Below are 22,022 nucleotides of genomic sequence, written 5' to 3' on the forward strand. Positions count from 1 at the left end.
AAAATCCAGATCATGAAAATTTCGTTACCATAGTCAGGCATAAATACACAAGACTGGATCTTTAAATAATCAGTTGATAGCAGCTGCAACCAAATTCCCCCACAATAAAATATATATCCCTAACAGCAACATTAACACCCCAACAAAATGAGGGAGACTATTTGAGAATTCAATGTTTATGGCATAAACATCAAGGATAAAATGGTCCTTCACGATTTGTCTGCAAACAACTTTATTTCAGGGTTCAATCCACAAAATTTGTTGTAATACAATGTGTCACACTAGAAATGCTCGACTAAAACAGCAATTACCATGGGATGCAGAAGCTAGTGTTCATGCATGCATTGCAAAATTAGAACATTTTACATAGAAGTAAAGCAGATAACTGCAATTTGGGCAAATGTAATCAAGTAAATCTCTCTACTCTGTTAAATCTTCAAAGCCCAGCCAATCAGAAGTGTGCTAAACTGTAAACTAGAATCCAGGAAAGCTGCACATATATTAAGTTGAAGTCAGACTGTCGAACCATAAAAGCCTCATTTTCTACAGTATATAAAGCAATGAACAACAGAGCATAATACCAGGAAAAGAGTTACAGAAGCAAATAGCCCCTCTTGAAGGAGGGCTCCATGACCACCAAACTCTTCCTCGTCAACCTTTAGTATTACTGCATAATAACTATATATAAGCCCGGTGGATAGCGCCAAAAAGCTGCAAGACACAGAAAAATATTTAACAAATGAACATAGAACTTTAGTGTGTTAAGACTAGGTCCCGCATTTCATTCTTAATGACACAAAAAAGCAATGGAAGAAATTACTTACTAAAGATTTCAATTTGGACAAAGATAACTTATATGATGTTAAAAAATCAATATGACATCAACAATTCATGTCAGAGAAGAATTATATTTAGGAAAGTCACAACAATTCATCAATTATTCTGTTTATAAAATTGATGATAGCACAAAGCATAACTGATCTTTGCAACAAAAGTTAACTTCATTACTGCAGCCTAAAGCTCGTTAACAATTTATTTATATAGATTATTAGATGATTTTCTAACAAATCTTCACAGTGAATAATGAAACCAAAAATCAAGAAACACTAGCATAACAACTTCAAAAGATTGTTATCCCTGATGAGGCCCTCTCCTATATTTCCAGAGTTAATGTTGTTGTAGCACAATAAAAGTCATAAACATGCAATTTACTAAGTTTTGTAACTAGAACAACATCTTCATATGTATAACACCCACCTTGTTTGCCAAATTCATGTTAAACATCACCTCCCATAGATCTGCATAGTCCTTTCTCATAGGTCAATTAATCATTGATAAAACACTCACTGTCTCCTTCTCCACTATTTACCTCCTTATCTCATAAAAGTTGTGGACAAAAGTTGATCCCAGCTCTAACCAATATTATATAGGACCACTCAAAAATCTTAGTGCCACAACGAAACATATACACAAGATGGTTCTAGATCCTATGCATGGCACCATTCAGCAGACAATCAAAATTAATGAACAAGACCATAAACATTATTTGCAAAGGATAGCACAATATCAACTGGTTCAGTTAATACTCAATCTAGAACTTCAACGACGACAAATACAAGATAAACATATTGCACAAAAAAAAAAGCACTTACAGGATGAACCATATGCCTCCAACCAAAGGTATGGAACCCCAAAGGAATCCACACACAAGCCCAAGCCCTTGTCTAATCCAATGCAAAACGTCTCCCAACTGATCCTGCTTGGAGGTAACCCACAGGCAACGGTTGTTAGCATATCATTGGAAAAATTAAGTAACAACTGCACACAGCATAAAAACGTGTAATAACCACTAATTTACATCCTCACAAAACTATATACCGTTATTCTCAATCTCAATCGCATACTATAAATGAAGTTGAGAACGTCTTGTATCAGTAACACAACTTTTTTGTTTTTTTTAACTCTGCTGCTGACCCAAATTTCAGGCAGGCAAATAATTCAGCTCAGCATCTTCAAAATCAATTATTTCATTTTAAGTAAATTTCAGCAAACATCTACGGGTCAAATAGGGAACAGGAGTGGATCTATGAAGGATGTACTGAAAGAACAAACCTTGTCCCAGGAAGCTTCGGGATCAAACAATTTGGCGAATTTTGAAGGCGAGAGGTGACCGTTCTGGTGCGGCTGTTGATGGTTAACGGATTTACCCTCTTTCATAGTGGAAGAAGAAGCAACGAGTAAGAATAAAAAACAAAGAGTAATCGGGAGTGAAGTACTTCACACAGAATTCGGGATTTCGGCGACGCTGGAGGATGAAAAAAGAAAATTAGGGTTTAGGATTAGAAAGGAAAAGGGAATCTGAATGCAAATTAAAAATTGCAGAAATTGGTTGTTAATGTTCGATCTGGTATTTCATCTACATTAACAGTAACAACTCAGAATCTATCTCTTTTTTCCCTAAAATCTCAACGATAGAATGAGAGATTACTTTTCTGCTGTTTCTTACTTTAGTTTATCATAAATTTTAATTTAAATTTAAATATATTCAAACAAATGTTTTGCAGATAAACATTTATTCGTTTAGTTATTTTACCTGAAATTTTTATCTTTTCTTCAAATTTATAAACATTATTTTTAATATTATTATATCAATAGAGATAAAATGACATGCATATTAATTAACACGAATGGCTTTCAATAATAAGAACAAAAGCTCAAGTTTCAGTTATAATTAAACCCAATAATGAAAATATAGAATTCTAACATATTGGTTTCACATCTTTTTCAGGAAATAAATTTTAATTGTAAAGCCCTAATTATTGTGATGTTTTCATGATATGGTACATACATCATTGTTAATATTGAAAAAGATACCTTTAGTATCTCTATATATTAAAAAAAGACTATTTAATAAAAATAGTAATAGTATTTGGACAGTTTTTTTTATATTTTAAAATATAATTAAAAGTAAAATATAAATATTAAATATATAATCCTTTATATATTTTTATAGATTTTTTTAAATTTAAAAATATTATTAAAGATAAAATAAAAATATGAAAGATGTATCTTTTATATATTGATTATAATTATTATTATAGATAACAACTTTTTAAAATAACAAGTGTTATTTAGTATCTGCATATATATAAAAAAAACTCAGCTTATAAATACGGTTACAATATTATCATTTTAAAAATTAAATCACCGTATAACTATAGTAGAATAAAATAAACCAATAATATAAGTTTCAGAAACACATACTTTATCTATATGAAACAACATATTAATGAATAGCATCATAAAGTTCAAATAAAAACAACAATATAAATTCATTATTGAAACCTTGTTAAAAAAACTATATTAAAAAAATTGTGAACTATCCAATTAAAAAAATGTAAAAAAAAAAAGTTGTATTTAATGATAGTTGATTTTTTTTAGTTTATATCTTTTTGTTTTGATCATCACATAAGGAGGTTAGTATAAATATTAAAAAATCATGGGAAAATCAACTCTGTATATGTGTATATATGTTATCAATTCCAAAATTGTTAAACTTTTTTAATTTTTTGTGGATAACGGATACTCGCGGGACGGTTAGTATATTACTTGTATCCGATCCGTTTAGAAGCGGGTATTAAAATACACGCTACCCGTTATCCGCGGATAATAAATACTCGCGAATAGTAACTACCTGCTGCGGATTTTACCCGTGGATACATCAATATATCACTTACAAGACTAAGTCGATACATCAATATATCATTTACTTGAAACCACCACTAAGAATTTCACCCTAAAATTTCTTTCCAAACCAAACGGAGTTCAATCATACTATTCATACCATCATATCATTTAAAATCACGTTACTAAGGAATTGACATATCATTCCATCATTAAAAATCAAACATAAAGGAGAAGAAAATCAAAATATCTACAACAACTTGAACTCATTCGCCCAACAAGCACAAATTGTTTATCCAGTGATAGCCCAAATAGAGGGCTTCCCAAGCCCAGCGAGGGAACTCGCCAAACCCCTAAACTTCACTGTCAAAAACTCACCTAGCGAAAGCCAAAATAGCAAGCTCTATGAGCCCAGTGAGTTGCCTAGCCCAGTCATTGAAACTTACTGCCTAAACTCACTTAAACTCGCTTAGCGTACTTCTCTTGCTTGCCTAGCCTTGTTGCATAATTATACTGCACGAAAACTATATAAATAGCACCCCTAAAACATCCATGAAATATTCTAACCATTGTTACCAACTTCTAACACTCTTAGGTTGGATTCTAAACTATTTTGGACTTAAACAAACGTGTACAACATATCTTAAATTAATTATCAACTGTTTACAATAAGATATTAACTCAAAACAACTAAATCTTCATGTTGAAGACCAAAATTCACTTTTATAAGTTCTATCTCACTTTTGACCAACTTAGTGACTTTAACAAGTCAGAAATAACTTACCAAAACTCCATAAAACTTTCATTTTGACACAAAACCTCTAATTCACAATCTTATCATCCAAAACCTTTACAAAACATCTCTTTCAAGACACCATCTATTGCTTTCTTAACATTCATAAACCAATTCTTTGCACATTCATCACATATTCAAGTTACAATTAACCACAAAATAGTTCATAAGTCATCACCTCTTCATTTAGACCCTTATTTCAAAAAGTCACATATAAAACCCATTTTTTGACCAAAATTTGACTTTTCACCTATCTTAACTTCCTCTTCCTCGGCTTCTTAATCCAATACCATTACTAACTTCACAAGCACAACCAAAAATCATAAATCAAGATTCATTCCAATCAAATTCATTATGATAACCAGTAGTCAATTAACTATTTTAAACCATTCCAATCATAATATACACATTAGCATGCAAAATTGTAGTTTTACCAAATTTAACACAATCTCACTAAACTCATGAATTTGAAATAGCAATAAGAAGGACAATAATATTTTTGCATTACATCCATCATCATAAACCACAATAGCAACTCCTTAAACTCCAATTGCAATTTCAACTAACCACAAATCCAAATTGAACACCAATTTCACTAGATTCTTCAACCCCAATTTAACAATAATTGCAATTTCAACGAACCACAGACCCAAATTAAAGCTTAACATCCTAATCCATCAAACACAACATCGTGTTAAGAACCTGAACTACGCTTTTTCAATTGCAATTTCAACAAACTACGAACCCAAATTGAACACCAATTTCAGTAGATTGTTTAACCCCAATTTAAAACTAATTGCAAATCCCTTCAAAACTCATTGTAATTTCCTTTTATAGAATAAATTTAACTTTTAACATTCCACGTTACTTGGATTATGTTGCCAGGTATTTTGAAAATAGATAGTTCATTGAATATTGACTAAGGTGAACATTACGTCATTAGCGAGTTAAACGTCATCCGCAAAAAAAAACAAATTGAACCATTTTTACAAAAGAATAAATCATTTGAACAACTCAAAGATAGATGATCACTATGAACAAAACTAACTAATAAGAGAACAAAAATATGTATTAAGCCAAAATCAAATAATTAGATAATTTTTATCTAAAAAAATTAAATAATTTATTATTATTTAAAAATAAGGTTACTTATCCTTTTAATATTCAAATATATATATATATATATATATATATATATATATATATATATATATATATTATTATTATTATTATTAATTTTTTTTTTATTGATGTGAAAATAAATCCCCGGAACTCCGTATACTTTAGCTATTGGTTTTTCCTTTTACCCAAAACACACTTCATGCTCGTCTCTTCTATTGTTTGAATTTGAGTTCGAATTTGATTTGGACGAGGTTGGAGTTTTGTAATTTGTCTGGGTTCTGAAACTGGTAGTCTTCTGAATTAGGGTTTAAGTTTTACACCCAGAGATGGGCAGCCCCTCGAAGAAGAACGAAACTAAGGGGTTTTTCTCCGCCATGTCTTCCATCTTCACCAACGCTATGCATCGATCAGTCAACGGGTACTTCGTTTTCATCATCCCTTCCTTATTTCACCTCAAAAAAAAAATGTCAACTGTAAATGTCTATTTCGCATCCTTTGTTTCAACTTTCAAGTAGCATTTGATGATTGCATTTATAGTGTGAAAATAAAAAGTGATCCCCCGTTATTAGAGTAATTTAAATGCTTTTCCTGGATTCTACAACTAGCCACTTAGGATATTGCATTCTTACAACACTACAATTTCAGTCTATTCTAGCGGTGTCAAAGTACCTGTCAATTTTCTCACTAGGATTTGCAACGATATGGAGCGGAATTTAAGCTTATTTACATGATTCTGTTTTTGTTTCCAGGCTTCTTGGATATGAAGGTGTGGAAGTCATTAATCCAGATGGAGGTAAAGAAGATGCAGAGGAGGAAGCAGAGAGAGGAAGATGGAAACAAGAGGTGCTTATTTAGTTTTATTTATTTATTTATTTCTTGTTGTTTCTAGCGTTGCTATATTTCCAGCTCCCTGTTTGGACATTTAAATTGCTGTTGGAAATTACTGTTCCCTAAAATTAAATTGTCTGTGTTGTTTGTTCATGATAATGATTCTGACGTATGTTTTGGTTTTGTTCTATTTTCTTCTTCTCTTCTAGCATATGCCTCATTCATTGGTGCTCATATTCTAAACATCTTTTGTATCTTTCTTTCCCTTGGGCTCTTTTATGTAAAGGAAAGAGATGGTTACTGGAAGATGATGCAGAAATATATTGGCTCGGATGTAACATCAATGGTGACACTACCAGTTATTATCTTTGAACCGATGACTATGCTTCAGAAAATGGCCGAGGTCTGCTTACTTTTAGTTTGTCATTGCTGATGGTTTCTTAATTTGTAGTATTAATTGATTGATTTAAATTGTTTGAACTAGTTGATGGAGTACTCCTACTTGTTAGATCAGGCAGATGAATCAGAGGATCCATACATGCGGTTAGTTTATGCAAGTGAGTTATTTTCATCCCTTTTTATTTGCTTTTCTAACTTTTTTTGGCCAATCGAACTGAAAATTCTTCCAACAATACAGTTTTTATCAATGATTTATTTTACTGGCCTCAAATATCTTCATCTGAGACTTTTTTGTATTAGTTATTGTTCTTGAATCTTCCAGTTGCACTGGAGTAAGTCTAGGAATGGTTTTCCTAATTATTTCTTCACTGTTGTACTTTATGATAATCATCACAGCATCATGGGCTATATCGGTGTACTTTGCTTACCAACGAACCTGGAAGCCTTTTAATCCTATCCTTGGAGAGACTTATGAAATGACTAATCATGGCGGAATTACATTTCTTGCAGAACAGGTATCTATGTGATTCTCGTGGAAACTCTCTGATGCGGCATGCTCTACATTACTTTCTCTTCTTCCTTCTCTCTGTGCATTTGTCTTAAGGACCTTGCAAAAAATTAATTTCTTCTCATGTTTTCTTTTGTGGATTTTGTTATTTCTCTCTCCCTCTCTTTCTTTCTGTAAATAAAATAATTTATTTTAAATTTCAGGTGAGTCATCATCCCCCAATGAGTGCTGGGCATGCTGAGAATGAGCATTTTACATATGACGTGACTTCAAAGTTGAAAACTAAGTTTTTGGGAAATTCTGTTGACGTTTACCCTGTTGGAAGGTAACAGTTATATTGCAGTTGCTTAGTAGATTTCCTCTGTTATATCATTTTTTTTGTTACTGTTGTTGTTTTGTATCACTCTAAGTCCCAACTTTGATTGACGTGTTCGCCAATGGCACTCTTAATGAAAGAGTTTCGATGACATCTCTATGATGTGAAGATATTTAATGTATTTTCAAGCTGGGTTGAGACATTTATGGGGGGTTATTTGATGAATATGCATATTTGTTCCAAGCTATTTATAATACTTGTTGGATTTGTTATAAACTTAAATGTAGTAGCTTTTGTGGGTATGTCTAGCCATTGGAGTCTAGGTAGTTAATGAGTTAGCCGTTTTTGTCTATTTTGACTACAACAGTAAGAAAATTATAGGTTTATAAATTGTATGGTTGATTACATGAATGAAACAACAAGAGGTGAATCAAGCTTTTTCAGAAGAGAGGTTTGTTGTCTACAAAGTGGTATCAATAGCCAGTTAGCTTGAGTGTCTGAATGGAAAAAAAAAAGCTAGAGAGAGCTTGAGTGTTTGAAAAAGAGAGACTGAGATGATCAGTCTTACAAATAGTGTGTGCTTGCCCAAGTTGACAAAGGTGGTCAACTATGACAAGTGGAGTCTCCAAATGAAACCCTTCTTGGTTCTCAAGACAATTGGGAGGTGGTGGAAAATGGTCACAAAGAGCCAACGAACACCACAAATTGGTCCAATGCTCAGATGAACATGTTGAAAGTAGCACGCGTGAAGAACAAGGTAGCCCTGTACATATTGTATGGAGCTATTGACGAGTCCGACTTTGAGAAGATTGCAAGTGTCAAATCTTCAAAAGAAGCATGGGATATATCGGAGGCCGGGGGTTGATTGAGTGAAGTAGGAGACAGAAGGAGTAACTGAGTACATGATGGGTTAAAATTGTGGCGAATCAACTCAGCAGAAATGGTGAGACATTTCCCTTCAATTGAGTTGTGGAGAAGATTCTGAGATCGTTGACAGAGGATTTCAAGAATGTGTTGTGGGCGATTAAGGAGACCAAGGAACTATCGACACTCACGGTTGAAGAGCTTGTCAGGTGCATGAGCTGCGAAAGAAGAAGAAGGCAGAGCCACTTAATTAACTACTCTAAATGAAGGGAGAGGCTCAAAACACTCAAGGTAGAGGACGATATTGAGGCAGTAGAGGAAGTGGTCACTCCAACCTGTCTTTGGCATTTCAAGGCTGATAGTGAGCCTTGCGCCTGGGCTTGATGCCTATGAAGGAAGCAAACCACTATGATAATAGATCTATGTTTTTGGATTTTGGGTATTTTCCTAGTTGGTTGTTGTTTGAGAATGCAAGGTGATGAAGGAAATTGGTAGGTGAATGTGTCTCTAAGTGCTCCACGTGACGCTTAAAGGTATGAAGATTATGGAATTGAAGACTCATGATCTCTTAGTGAATGGAAGTGAAGATGGGATGAGAGAAGTCTTCTAGAGGAAGAAATAAAAAAAAACTCTCTGTTTTAGCATTGTACCTCTATTTCACCATTGTTCCTTAGCCTCCTTTCATAATGTGTATTTAGCTTTGCATATTGTAGCAGTTGTGATGTTCCTGATGACTCATGTCATTTATTTACAAGTCTCCAAGGAGAGTCGGTGCAATCAGCTGATTAACACCAAGGAATTTCAACACCAAAGTAATGGGTTGAAGGTTGCTCATGGCATGAGGGGGAGTCTATTTCTGGTAAGATTCAGAATCTTAGTCAAACAATTTCACCAGCCCCTTGTCATATCTGTTTTTGGATGCTTTGATGAATAAAGGAGACCATTATGACCTTCCACCTTCACAGTTTGTCATCGGCACGTCGTCATTTTCGTCGTTCGTTGTGAGGGGGAGTATGTTTCAGCCACTGCAGACTCCATCACTTAGTGATGGCAGTCCCTGCAGCTTGGTAGCTTTCAGCCACTACAAGCTCCATCAGTCAGTGATGACAATTTAGTCCCTGTCGTTTGTCACTTTTAGCCATTGCAAGCCCCATCCTTACTTGATAGCAATCGAGTCTCTGCAGACTTTTGATGGAAATCTCCTTTATCAAAGTCATCCTAATTGAAGGTTCATGGTGCTAGTTGAAGTTTTGTGGTTGTCCATTGTTGTCCAATATTATTCAACATAAGTTGATGTGAGTTCTTCAATCTGTGTTTTGCACTTTTGCTATCTGTTGATGACTGTTTGTTGCACACTCTTGAAGACGGGTCCTATATTTCAAGAGGAGTCTCTTTGGCTATGCTGGATTGTGAGTCCAATTTGGTTTATAGACATTCTTTCTCGATGGTTTGAAGCATATGTGCATCTTGTTATAAGATGAAGTTCCCAAGTTCCTAAAGAGATCTCAAATTGAGTTTATCTATTCCAAGCTTGGTTCATACAATCTGTATGCTCCAGCTTGAGGGGGAATATTAGAATATTTACCCTATTTATCATCATTATATTGTGTCTAGGGTTACCCTATTTATCATCTTTATATTGTGTCTAGGGTTACCCTATTTATCATCATTATATTGTGTCTAGGGTTACCCTATTTATCATATACTTTTGTATCAAAACTTTGTTATATATAAAATGAGAGTGAGGGAGATCTTACAAGCCCTCGAGAATTATTTAACGGTTTCAATCTCAAGTAGTACAACGGTAAGAAAATTCTAGGTCTATAAATTGTATTGTTGATTGCATGAATAAAACGAGGTGAATCTAGTTTTTTCACAAGAGAGGTTTGTTGTCTACAATACTTTCTTCTAAGGATCTCCCTATGAGTCAGCGTAGGTTCCTTAGTGGTACAGTATATAGCTATGCAGGAAAATGATTCTTGATTTAATACTTGTTCTGATCTGAATTGTCCTGTTCTATTGTGATTTTCTATTTTAAAAGAACTTGTATGTTTTCAGAACGCGTGTGACTCTTAAGAGAGATGGTGTAATCTTGGATCTGGTGCCACCTCCTACAAAGGTTAACAACCTCATATTTGGCCGTACTTGGATTGATTCGCCTGGGGAAATGATAATGACTAATCTGACAACTGGAGACAAAGCTGTACTATATTTTCAACCATGTGGATGGTTTGGGTCTGTATCATTTCTGTTTCTACTTTCTTAAGAAGCAATTAATACCTTTATAATTAGTTTGTAGCAGTTGTAATTGGATTTAGATTTCAACATATGAGCAATTTGTTAGTTTATTCTATTACAGCTTTCACTTCAATGTTTAATGACATTGAAGTTATTTTCTTGGTAACGTGGCATTGAATATTTTTGCTTCACCTGACTTTGTTTTCATTGACCACTAGTTTACTTGAGAAATTTTCCTGTTAAAACTAACATATTTAAAATAATTGAGGGGCCTGAATTTTTTCTGCCTTCATTTAGGATTTCTATATTTTACTTCGTCTTTCTCTACTCAGCTATTTAGGTATCTTGCTTTTGTCAAAATATCTAGCCTTTAATTGGACGATCTATTTCTTGATTTGTCATAGTGCCGGTCGATACGAAGTGGATGGATATATCTATAATTCATCCGAGGAGCCTAAAATATTAATGACTGGGAAGTGGAACGAGTCAATGAGTTATCAACAGTGTGATTCAGAAGGAGAGCCTCTCCCAAACACAGAATTGAAAGAGGTGATTTTTCAATAAAAAGTCTTCTGAATGAACTTGAGATTATTTGCAATTAATGTTCATGGTAACTTTTCTTCAAAAACTAGGCATCTTGGTCTTAATGTTTGATGATGAATAACACCTTTGAAACTTTAGTCTTTTACCAAGTTGAATAGCATCACGTGATTCACGTAGCCGATCTCATGTAGTGGGACAAGCCTTCGTTGTTGTACTGTTTGAGGATAAAGTGATGGTCTATCTTGTTACACTTGGTTTAGGTTAGAGTTGTCGTGACCAATGGCCATAGTTCTACCCAGTTTAGGAACTTTCACAAGGCAAGAGTGCATGGGGAACCATGTGAATATTGTTGATCCATCAACCCTCAGCTCCTGAAAAGAAGAAAACAACAACTGTCTTTTCTCCCCACTTCCATCAAGCAAAAAAGTGGTGACATTGAACTCAATTTTTTTTAACTATTTCTGTTAGTTTACTATGCTTGTGCTCTTTGTTTTTTAAGAAACATAGGTTTACGCTTGAAATTCTGCACCTATCTTTAAAATGCTATTCTTTTGAAGAAACCTCATGATTTAATGCAAGAAGACACTAATATATTCTAGTATATTGGGTCGGTTTCTAGTACATATCTGTTGACAAATGCATATAATCCTTTGAAATCCAGCTTTTTTAGTCTTATTTATTAATTCTTTTGTTAGAAATTATAACCATTGCAATGAATAATCTCAGATGTCACTTTGGTTAAGAAATAAGTTTGCACTTATACTTTACTGTTATATTGATTGGTGAGGACACTAATACCTTAAAGTTCCTGATCATTTTCCTTGGCATATCCACTGATTTTGTTCTGCAGGTTTGGCATGTTGCTGATGTTCCAAAGAATGACAAATTTCAGTATACACATTTTGCTCATAAAATAAACAGCTTTGACACTGCCCCTAGAAAGTTGTTGGCATCAGACTCTCGTCTACGCCCAGATAGATATGCACTTGAGATGGGTGATCTGTCAAAATCCGGGGCAGAAAAGAGCAGGTTCTTTACGCTTTCTTTTATTCCTCCTGTCCCTCTGTGTCCAAAAAATTAGCAGAGCATTTTAGAAGCACTAATACTTAATATAAATAAAAGTAACAGACAACAGTCAACATAATCTTTATTTGGGGGTTTGGTTTTAATTGATCATTCTGTGGCCTTACATATTGTTATACCCTGCCCTGGAAATTAGAACCATTCTGTATTCTCTTGAGATTTTTTTAGGCTTCTCTGTTACCGTCAACCCCTTTCTCAGATAGAAATGTGTTTTTGAGTTTCACAGATCACCAAAGAAATTTGGTTAAATGATTCCCAGGGTATTTATCCTTCGCTTGTTTCCTTTCAGTTTGGAGGAGAGGCAGCGTGCTGAAAAGAGAACCCGAGAAGAAAAAGGCCATAAGTTCGTGCCTAGATGGTTTGATTTAACTGAAGAAGTGACACCAACTCCTTGGGGTGATTTGGAAATTTATCAATATAATGGTAAATACATTGAACATCGGGCTGCTGCAGATAACTTGGGAAGCATTGATGATTGTGATGTTAAATCAATTGAATTCAATCCATGGCAGTATGGTAATTTGGCCACGGAATGAATCGGTTTCTATTTACCTTTGGTTTTCGGATGCTGCAGTTGGTTCATGTAACATTGTATTGATACTAAGAACAAATCTAATTTTATTTTGGTTTTGTTGGCTTGTGATTATTGTAATATCCGCAGAACATTAGTATTTTGATTCTCCCACAGATACAATGTTTTTTGTTTTTGCATGGATGATGGCCGGCCGTAGCCCGTGAGGGTTACCTTGATTGAACTTGTATATATCCGTTGCTGTCCAGTGGTATTTTTGCTAGTGTCAAACATGCAAGATATTTCGGCTTTTTCTTAATAATTTGCTTGGGGGCAAAACAGTTAGACCACACACTCCTCTCTTCCAACCCCATACCCCAAAAGAAAGGGTAAGATTCGCAATTCTTAATAATTAAACAGAACAAGTATATATGATATTTGCGGCATGAATTTGAAGCCTGTGACATGCTTTGCACTTTAAGACCAATATGCATATCATCTGAGTATGTGATTCCTACACTCATTTTGGTAGCCAGAAGAATTTGGGGAAGAGAGGGAAAGTGCCCTTGTTTCCAGGTTAGGATCAGATCAATAGTGCAAGTGCCCTTCCCTCTTTTTAGATTTGAGAAATTATTGTTGTAAATTAATTTTGTATTTTTTTTACATATACTTGATTGAGATAAAGAAGGAATTATAAAAGGTTGGGGGTAGAAATATTACAGCTATTTATTGTCAGCCTTTTCTTTTCTATGTAAGGGAAGAGAAAGAATTCACCTCTTTCTTTATTATAATGACCTTTATCATTCATTGTCTGCAACTAATATTAATTAAATTGCGATGGATCACATCCTTGACTATTTTGATCAATTAAATGCAATATTTTTCGCAGCACATCTTTTAAGATCATAAATTAGGTATTCGCATGAACTTTTGATAGTGCATATGTTCACTTGGTCCCCACACGACTTTTTCATTACTGTTTTCACCATTGCCTTGTCTGATTCGACGATGGGTTGATTTGTACGCACTACCCCCAAAAAGGTGCACTCTCTTGAACACATGATACTGTATCCTGTGTCTCGTTTTCCTTTTTGCTTGTTTTGAATTTGGCATAGTTTTGTAACACAAAAGTTTCCAGAAAACTTAATTTACACGTCGCTTTTCTGAATTGGGTTTTTAAACTTGAATTTAACTCATTTAAGTTTATAAACATGAATTCAAAAATGCACTTAGTGGTGTAATACTAACCACTTGATCCTCAAGTTTTCTTCTTTCACCCTTTTTCCTGGTGGGTGTGACTGAGATCTGAATGTGACTTGTACGTCAAGTAAATTACATTCAAGTTACGTGACCTTTAATCTCCATCCAACTACTCACTTGATCCCTAGCTTTCACTTCCAAACTTCTCCCGATCATTGTTACTTGTTTTTTCCCACTTTTCTTTTCTCTAACTCACTTCGTTTTACTCCATCGCCATGTCAGTTCACAGGTCACGGTCACACTTTTGACTGTCCTTCCTGTACTCATTTTCTGACTTCTTAAAATCAATAATTTTTATAGACAACTCCCATCATCATTATCTTACTCAATTTTATTTATATTTTTAATACACTTTTTCATGTTCAATATATATTTTCAATACACTTTATTTTGGTTGTCTTCTCTGGGACATGAGTTATTCTTTGGATTCAAATTTCACACAGATCTGTAACTAATGATTCAACTGTGGCATGAACATGATGTTTAATACAAGACAAAAACACAGAGGTTTTTTGTTTTCCAGCTTTCTTGGGGAAGGAGGAATATGGATTCCTTTGCCTTCAATCAAATTAGCAAGAAGTGGCATAACACACGCCATCTCTTTCGTGGGCCACCTTGCATTTCCTCTCATCACGTGCCCTTACCCTTTTCCAACCCAATTCAATTCCTAAAGGACAAATCCTTTTCAGTTTTTTCCTTCTTTTTTTTTTCTAACACACAATTCTTTGCTAAGGATAATGTTTACACTAACGTCGTAGAATTACTTCAACAAAGTATAATACTATTGTTTTCTTTGAAATGAAAGAATGAACCTTAAAACTTGTCAAAACTTAACATGGTTGGTGCATTGAGAGAAATATCAATTTGTTATGTACTTGAATTCAAATCTTATTGACGTTGTATTATTTTAGTAAATTTCTTCTCACTAAACCTAACAAATCAAAAACTAAATTTTTATATATGTTATGCACAAATATTTGATTGGTTAAGAATAATAACTTGTTGTGTTATATTGTAAGACAGGAACATGTGTTGCATTGCAAGTTTGCTTGTTTGGTTGAACTAACTTTCTCCAAAGTTATCAATGCTTGGTTTGGTTTTGCATCTGTTTCTGACTTAACCATTTCTAATGTAACTCACAACACCACCTATCTCATACTTGTAAGAGAAAAATAAAACTATATTTAGCTACATTATATGTAAATATGGTTGTTTAACCTTTTTTTCTGTACCTACCTGATTTTCAATGACTCTACCATCTTACCTTGAAAGGGATCTTGCGAGTGTGTTACAAAACAGAGATAAACTCAAATTTTTCCTAAACAAGTTTGTCCATTATGACACTGACGTCACATTATCTCTAAAACATAAAAAATACAGATGACAAAAAGAAAATAGAGATGGTGACGTGGATGATATGATATGAGACACTTTTTTGGCTAGAATGAAACAAAGGACGTGGTTCGGCCACTGCCACGCTGCCACGTGTAACGATAACCCAGGTCTTTCTCTTGAGACCTACACGTGTCCACATCACGGAGCAATAATATTTAATATTTTGTCACATTTTGTCACCCTAGTTTTTCTTATATTCTGCTACAGTCAAAATCATCACTTTTAATATCATTAAATAATACATTGTATTTGAAACAGTACAAAGCATTATTACACTATAAGGACGTATTGACAGAGATTCCTTAAACGCCGTTTATCACCCAGAACGCCTTCTTATTGGTGTTGAAATTGAAAATGATATAAATGATAACGAGTGTACCAAATCTCTACCCTCTACATTACATTACTTAGTTTCTTAATTTATATTCCATGGATTATCAGAAATGAATATAATAAAAGGTTTGTTTTTTGTCCATACAAATACTATCTTTAGCACAGAAAACCGGATAATAATATGCATGACAAAAAAGTATGAGTATCACGCTTCTCTCACCCACTCACTAAATCTCATTATTATATATATCTATAATATTATATGCAACATATTAATACATTACTAATTAATTTATTATTATTATTATTATTACACTGTAAAGTTTAATTCAAATGACAGACATAATAATGGAAATAAATAATTAAGTTGTGGAATTTTGCAATTACTTACTTACCTTCCCAAAGCTTTTCACCTTTAACCTGCGATATCCCGTGGAGTTAACTGCGCTAACCGGCACACCCGGTGGACGGGTTGGTCATATAGTGCTTGGGGGGTTTAAGCAAAGGATGGAAAACTTTATCAGAGGGTTTTGGGATTCAAAGCAACAAATTGTTTTCTTTTTCTTTTCAATTTAGTTTCTTGAGACAAAAACAAACTGAATCATGAGATAAATTGCTTCTGTGATGAAAAACTAGTGTTAGTTGATTTGTTGGTTCACTTCGAAATTCGGAATTCGCCGATCTTACATTCGCCGGAATTTCGCTTCTTCCGGTGGAAATTCGGTTCTGTGAAGGAAAACAGGTAAGGATGTTTTGTTTCACCGAAAGTTTTTATGACAGTGATTTTGATTGCCGGACGATGAAATTAATGGGAGATTATGTCGTATGGTTATGTTGAAATATCTTTACTCGAGTTGAATTTCCGTTTTTCTTTGGGATTTGGGTTTTGCTTGTTTCTTTAAGATCGGTCTTGCTTCGTTGTTTCAGATCCCTACTACGGTATCCTTTTTGAAATTTTCTGACTTTTCCCGTGAACCTATCTGAAATCTCTGAAATATCGTTTGGTTTTGCTTCTTCTTTGATTTTAGCGTATGGTGTCTTAATATGAGCTGAATTGTTTTGTAAAGATTATATATATCTTCTTCTGAATCTGTTTTCGTTGTGTGATCATCTGTATTTCTTCCTTTATCATCAACGTGCCCGGATCTGGTGAAAGTTACTTAATTGACTTTCTCTGGGTTTGGCATATGAAGGGAGTAATTTTTTACTCTGAAAGATTGCGTTGCAATTAATGGTATTTACCGAATCTAGTTTTTTGTTATTGCAATTATTCTGTTATCTCTCTATGATATGTTCCCAAATCTTGGAAGGGAAACGCGCACTCTTTTTTTTTTTTAATTACTTTTAATGACTATGGTCTTCAAAGTTTTTTTTTTTAATTTTTCCTTTTTAAAGAAACGAACCTGTTTTTGAGATGCCCCACCGGATATACCCTCACACCTAAGCATTGTGTAGTTATAAGGGAACGGTGGGACTATTTAATTCGTAGTCTTTCTCTTAGATGTTTACTCTATCATTCTAGACGAAATTCAGTAATGTAAAACCTTGTACAATACTTATTTTTTACTTTTACAGGTAGTGAAACTGCAATGCATCTGATCTTTTACTTATAAGGGAAGGGTTTCCTCAGGCTTTCAAACTGTGGCTGGTTTAATCGAGCAAGAAGAAAACTGCTCATTTATCAAATAGTGGGTCTTGGATTGCTGAATATCTGTGCTTGATCAGTCGGTTTTGGCATGGTTTCTAAGATATGGTCTTACATAACAGGATAGAGTACGGATTTAATGGTTACCAGGCTCCTGCCATGCCCCGAGCTTCTCGCTCAGTTAGGGTAAATTTGTTCTGCTTCTTATGGGGGCCTGGTTAATACTTCAATTTACTTGTGATTTCATGAATCAATATTTATATTTGTTTTGTTAAAATGTTTCGTAGAGGAGGGCTATATTTCAAAGAGCGGAAGACAAGCAAAAGTGTTCATTTGACTTATTGGCCACCGTAGCTGGTAAACTATTACAAGAGAGAGAGAATGCAGCCATTTCTAGTGATACATTATCAAATAAGGATCAGTGTAGATTTGTCAAAGATTGCCATGATGCAAATAAACCATCCAAATCCGAGCTTTCTGACGAAGGAAATTGTGACAAAAAAAGTTTGAATGAATTCCCACATCCTTCAATTGATGTCCATGCAAAGATTGCTTCTACAGTAACAAGTTCTAGTTGCATAGAGAGGTTCATTGCAAAAAAATCGGTGGATGGAAATAGCCATATAAAAATGGAAAATGTTACTAGCGAAGTCAACTTAGATTCTTCGGGTTATCCAAAGGAAAGTCAGTTCAAGATAGATGGCGATACAGGTAAAGGAAAGGATGGGATGCATGAGTTGGAGAAGATACCCATTGGCAGTGGGATTGAGATGTACAGTTTTGGGGATACGCTGGATGTAAACCCTCCTGCGTTGATCAGTTTAGGTGGCAGTGCCAAATTGTCTGGGTATAATGATAGGATTCCCTGTAGCTTGTTGTCCAAAGGTTGTGACAATGTACCAGTAGTTAGTAGAGATGATGACGAAAACTCTTCTGGGTGTACTCACCCTGTTAATACTAAAACCAAGGCTTTTAGGCCGAAGAATTGTATAGATGATAGTGGAATAAGTAAAAGACTGGCTTGTAACTTTCAGAAAGGTGCTCAAAAGCCGAAGTATGACACACTTTCTAACCGTGGTGAGTTCATGCTTATGGCATGAGATTAATTTAACCTTTATCTTTCTTTGCTTGTTCACTGTTTTTTTAATTGGAAACGTGCTAATTTTAGATGGAATTTGGAAGAAAACTTACCACAATCAGAGGAAATGCAATAAACGCCAAATTTCTCAGATGAATATTCCTTTCAAAAAGAGGAAGCTTTTTAATTATAAGTCTGTCTCAAATTCTAGTGGATTTACCAGAAGTGGGGGAATTTATTATTCACCCAAGAATTGTAGTAATCCGGATGCTTGTGACTCAATTCCCGGGATGCGCAGAGGTTTTACACATTCCCTCTATGTGGCTTCCTACTTACAGTTTGATTTTTGCTTCACCACTGTATTTAAGGATCTCGTGGAATATTTGTTTAAATAAGATTCAAATCTTTGATGCAGACCCTGGAATTCCATCCTTGGAAGCATGTCAACACCAGATGTCTCGACGAATAGGTTCTCATGGTATGAGAAGATTGAGGGAGCAGTTCTTTATGTATTCTTTGACTTGATCAGTATCTTCAAAGCGGTTCTTACATGTAAACTTCTTTCTTTTAACCAGTGAAGCTTAGGATCAAGTCATTTAGAGTGCCAGAGCTTTTTATAGAGGTTCCAGAAACTGCAACAATTGGGTCCTTGAAGGTGTAATAATTTATGTATTTGGCCATCTACATACCATTCTCGCATTTCTAGATGTTCGCGAGGAATGGCATCTGTGTAATTTATAAGTGGCATTTACATTTTAGGAATCCATTCCAGTTGCATGTTTCTTCCATCACAAGCTCAGTTTGCTGTATTTCTTATAGCATTTTGGTCTGCAGAGGACAGTAATGGATGCAGTGACTGCTGTACTCGGAGGTGAATTGCATATTGGTGTTTTTCTCCAGGGAAAGAAAGTTAGGGATGATAGTAAAACACTACTTCAAACTGGAATTTCTCATCATAACCAGTTTGATGCTTTGGGTTTCACCTTGGAGCCTAATTCTTCACAAAGCCTACCGATTGTATGTGCTGCACATTCTCCCTGTCCCGGTGCTGACGTAACTCCGCCTGTATTAAGGTAGTGATAAACGTTCAAATGAAGTTGTATGGTAGGAACTGGGATTGTCCGTTAGGTTCCTAAGTATTTGTGCTCGAACACACTTCACTCCAGTGGACTTTGTATTTTCTCTTAGAAATGAGGTGTTTATATACTTGATTCAATTATTCTAGTACCATTGGCATGTTTTTGTATGAACTGTTATTCATACTGTCATCGTATAAATATTATTTAGTTTTATGTTTCTGAAAATTATTGTTCAGGTGTCCCTCTAGTCCAGTTGTAATTCATCAGAGCATTCAAGGCAATTCTGACACGTTACCTGAGCATCAAGTAACAAGTTTTGGTAGCCAATTTGAAAGTGATAATGATTCGGCACCTTCTCCTGCTAACACTTCTGTTGACAAAGGTATGGAAGATTCCAAAGAATTGGTTACTGTTCTTGAAAAGGGTAGGGAGGAACTAGCTATGGTATCTGTACCCCAGAAGCCAAGGCGATCAGAAATGGTACAGCGCCGAATCCGTAGGCCTTTCTCTGTAGATGAAGTAGAAGCACTGGTTCAAGCAGTTGAAAAACTAGGAACCGGAAGGTAAGATATACATGAGACTTTGTCTTGACAATAATATTTTCTTTTCCATAAGCTGGCCAGACAATAATATTTAGTGGGTTTGTTCTAGTAATCCATCCTGTTGCTAGTGTGAGGGCGTGCGGATAATAGTCGTCTGTATTTTCAGTGACTGGATTCTGGGAGAAATTTCCTCTTACAATCCCTATTTGTTGTGTTTCTTTTTTTCTTTTGAAAAAATATAATCAGGTGGCGTGATGTTAAGCTTTGTGCTTTCGATAATGCTAAGCATCGGACATATGTGGATTTGAAGGTAAAAGCATGTGATCCTTTTTTGCTTGGAAACTGGAGTACTGTACATGCTATGTAAATGACTCTTAAAACATGTTTAACCAGACATTACCTGCTTGTGTAGTGCTCTTTCCCGATAGCATCTCTTATCTTTTAAATAGATTTTTGATGTATAAAAGCTTGAGGCTTTTAAATGTTTTGGGCCCTATAATTTCTACACATTCAGGTTTTGATTCTTAATTAATCCCCATAGTTTATTATTTGATGTTTAATCCTAGATCCTTGGAAGTTTCATTCGTTTGGACTTTATTTCATATACAAGTTGTTATCTTCTTAGGTATTGGTCTTTATTTCCACTAAAAAACTAATCCCGTATAGTTTCCGTGTATTTTAGGTAGCAAGACCCACAAAACTAAAAATATGGCTACTGATATTCAGAAAAGTTAATCATAAAAATCAAAACCTAATGAGATACAAACTATAGCGTCCAAAATCCTAATCTAACCATAACTTTGTTATTCCTCATGTTTCTGCTTTTTTTTCTTTTTTTTTTTTAAAAAAGCTACTGCAAGATATTGATAGAATCTAAGAAAAGATGAAGACCATTTTGATAATGATGGACTTTTGGTTTCCTTACTGAGCAGGCATGGCAGAAAAATATTTTACACGTGATTTTGGGGTTGTTGCAGGATAAATGGAAAACACTAGTGCACACGGCCAGAATATCCCCACAGCAAAGAAGGGGTGAACCTGTTCCCCAAGAACTTTTGGACAGGGTTCTAGTGGCCCACGCATATTGGTCCCATCAGCAGAATAAGCAGCAGCAGAAGCAGCATCAGGAAACTGAAACCGTCTTCTCCTTCAATCGTAAGGGGCAAGGGTTGTCATCAGCCAGTGGCCATGTGGATGAGAGTGTTTTGGTTTCTGACTTTTGTTGTTAGTGTCCTTTTCTTTTTGCTTTCAATAAATATTTATGAAGTCTACCTGTTAATAAACCATGTAAAAAGTGATGATGTCAAGGTACAAAAGAACAGGTCTCGGTTCCTGTAAAATTATCTCTGCTCCTCATGTGGATCTTTCCCTGCGTGGAGATTGCTTCTTGTAAATGCTTGATGTAATAAAGTGCTCCCTAACACAATTCTTTTCACTGTAAATTTTTAATTGCTGTTGTGCAAAATAGTTATGCTTTTACTTCTTGATAGATGAAGTTCACTTTTGCAATTTACCTATCTAATTTCTGAGGATATACATGTGAAAAGATAATTAGAGTTGCAGGTGAATTTGTTTTGAAAAAAAAAATACAAGTTAATCTGAAATTTCGATTACAATCTGTGGGTAGTTTTTTCTCATCCTGAAATAATGAATTCAAATTTTTTTAAAGGATAATGTCAAATGTTAAAAAGAGGGTAATACATTTCTATTTTACTTTTTTTTTATAATCAAATAGTATATGATATTGATTTCTTTTTTATAAGTATATATAACGTGAAGAGTTAGAAACTAAAAAATTATT

The 22,022-nt window shown here is 34.6% G+C and overlaps 3 protein-coding genes across 5 annotated transcripts; 2 read left to right on the top strand and 1 right to left on the bottom strand.

Annotated features, from left to right (window-relative positions):
* Positions 1-215: 215 nt before the first annotated feature.
* On the bottom strand, positions 216-2,495 carry LOC124842178 (Rab5-interacting family protein). Of its 2 annotated transcripts, XM_047318608.2 has the most exons (4): positions 2,113-2,490; positions 1,653-1,756; positions 582-711; positions 216-490 (listed from the first exon to the last, which is right to left on the bottom strand). In XM_047318608.2, exons 1-4 carry the CDS (start codon positions 2,215-2,217, stop codon positions 452-454), a joined length of 378 nt encoding a protein of 125 aa, XP_047174564.1. In that variant the 5' UTR covers positions 2,218-2,490; the 3' UTR covers positions 216-451. The 2 variants fall into 2 exon arrangements, with proteins under 2 accessions (XP_047174564.1, XP_087965338.1); XM_088109212.1 differs by lacking the exon at positions 216-490 and having other exon boundaries at positions 500-711; positions 2,113-2,495.
* A 3,275-nt stretch (positions 2,496-5,770) lies between these two features.
* On the top strand, positions 5,771-13,172 carry LOC124842173 (oxysterol-binding protein-related protein 3C-like). The gene is made up of 10 exons (XM_047318603.2): positions 5,771-6,017; positions 6,349-6,442; positions 6,714-6,830; positions 6,912-6,984; positions 7,223-7,341; positions 7,538-7,659; positions 10,573-10,749; positions 11,157-11,301; positions 12,146-12,324; positions 12,668-13,172. The coding sequence occupies exons 1-10, from the start codon at positions 5,926-5,928 to the stop codon at positions 12,912-12,914; spliced, it is 1,365 nt and encodes a 454-aa protein (XP_047174559.1). The 5' UTR covers positions 5,771-5,925; the 3' UTR covers positions 12,915-13,172.
* Positions 13,173-16,379: 3,207 nt separating this feature from the next.
* On the top strand, positions 16,380-21,710 carry LOC124842169 (telomere repeat-binding protein 5-like). 2 transcript variants are annotated; one of them, XM_047318598.2, is made up of 10 exons: positions 16,380-16,619; positions 17,453-17,708; positions 17,810-18,599; positions 18,691-18,900; positions 19,016-19,078; positions 19,176-19,255; positions 19,435-19,673; positions 19,916-20,242; positions 20,468-20,531; positions 21,199-21,710. In XM_047318598.2, exons 2-10 carry the CDS (start codon positions 17,628-17,630, stop codon positions 21,448-21,450), a joined length of 2,106 nt encoding a protein of 701 aa, XP_047174554.1. In that variant the 5' UTR covers positions 16,380-16,619; positions 17,453-17,627; the 3' UTR covers positions 21,451-21,710. The 2 variants fall into 2 exon arrangements, with proteins under 2 accessions (XP_047174554.1, XP_087965274.1); XM_088109148.1 differs by lacking the exon at positions 18,691-18,900.
* The last annotated feature ends 312 nt before the right edge of the window (positions 21,711-22,022 follow it).

The sequence above is a fragment of the Vigna umbellata genome, chromosome 3 (assembly GCF_029865625.1).
Source record: "Vigna umbellata cultivar VRB3 chromosome 3, Vumbellata_1.0, whole genome shotgun sequence".
NCBI classification, from domain to species: Eukaryota; Viridiplantae; Streptophyta; class Magnoliopsida; order Fabales; family Fabaceae; genus Vigna; species Vigna umbellata.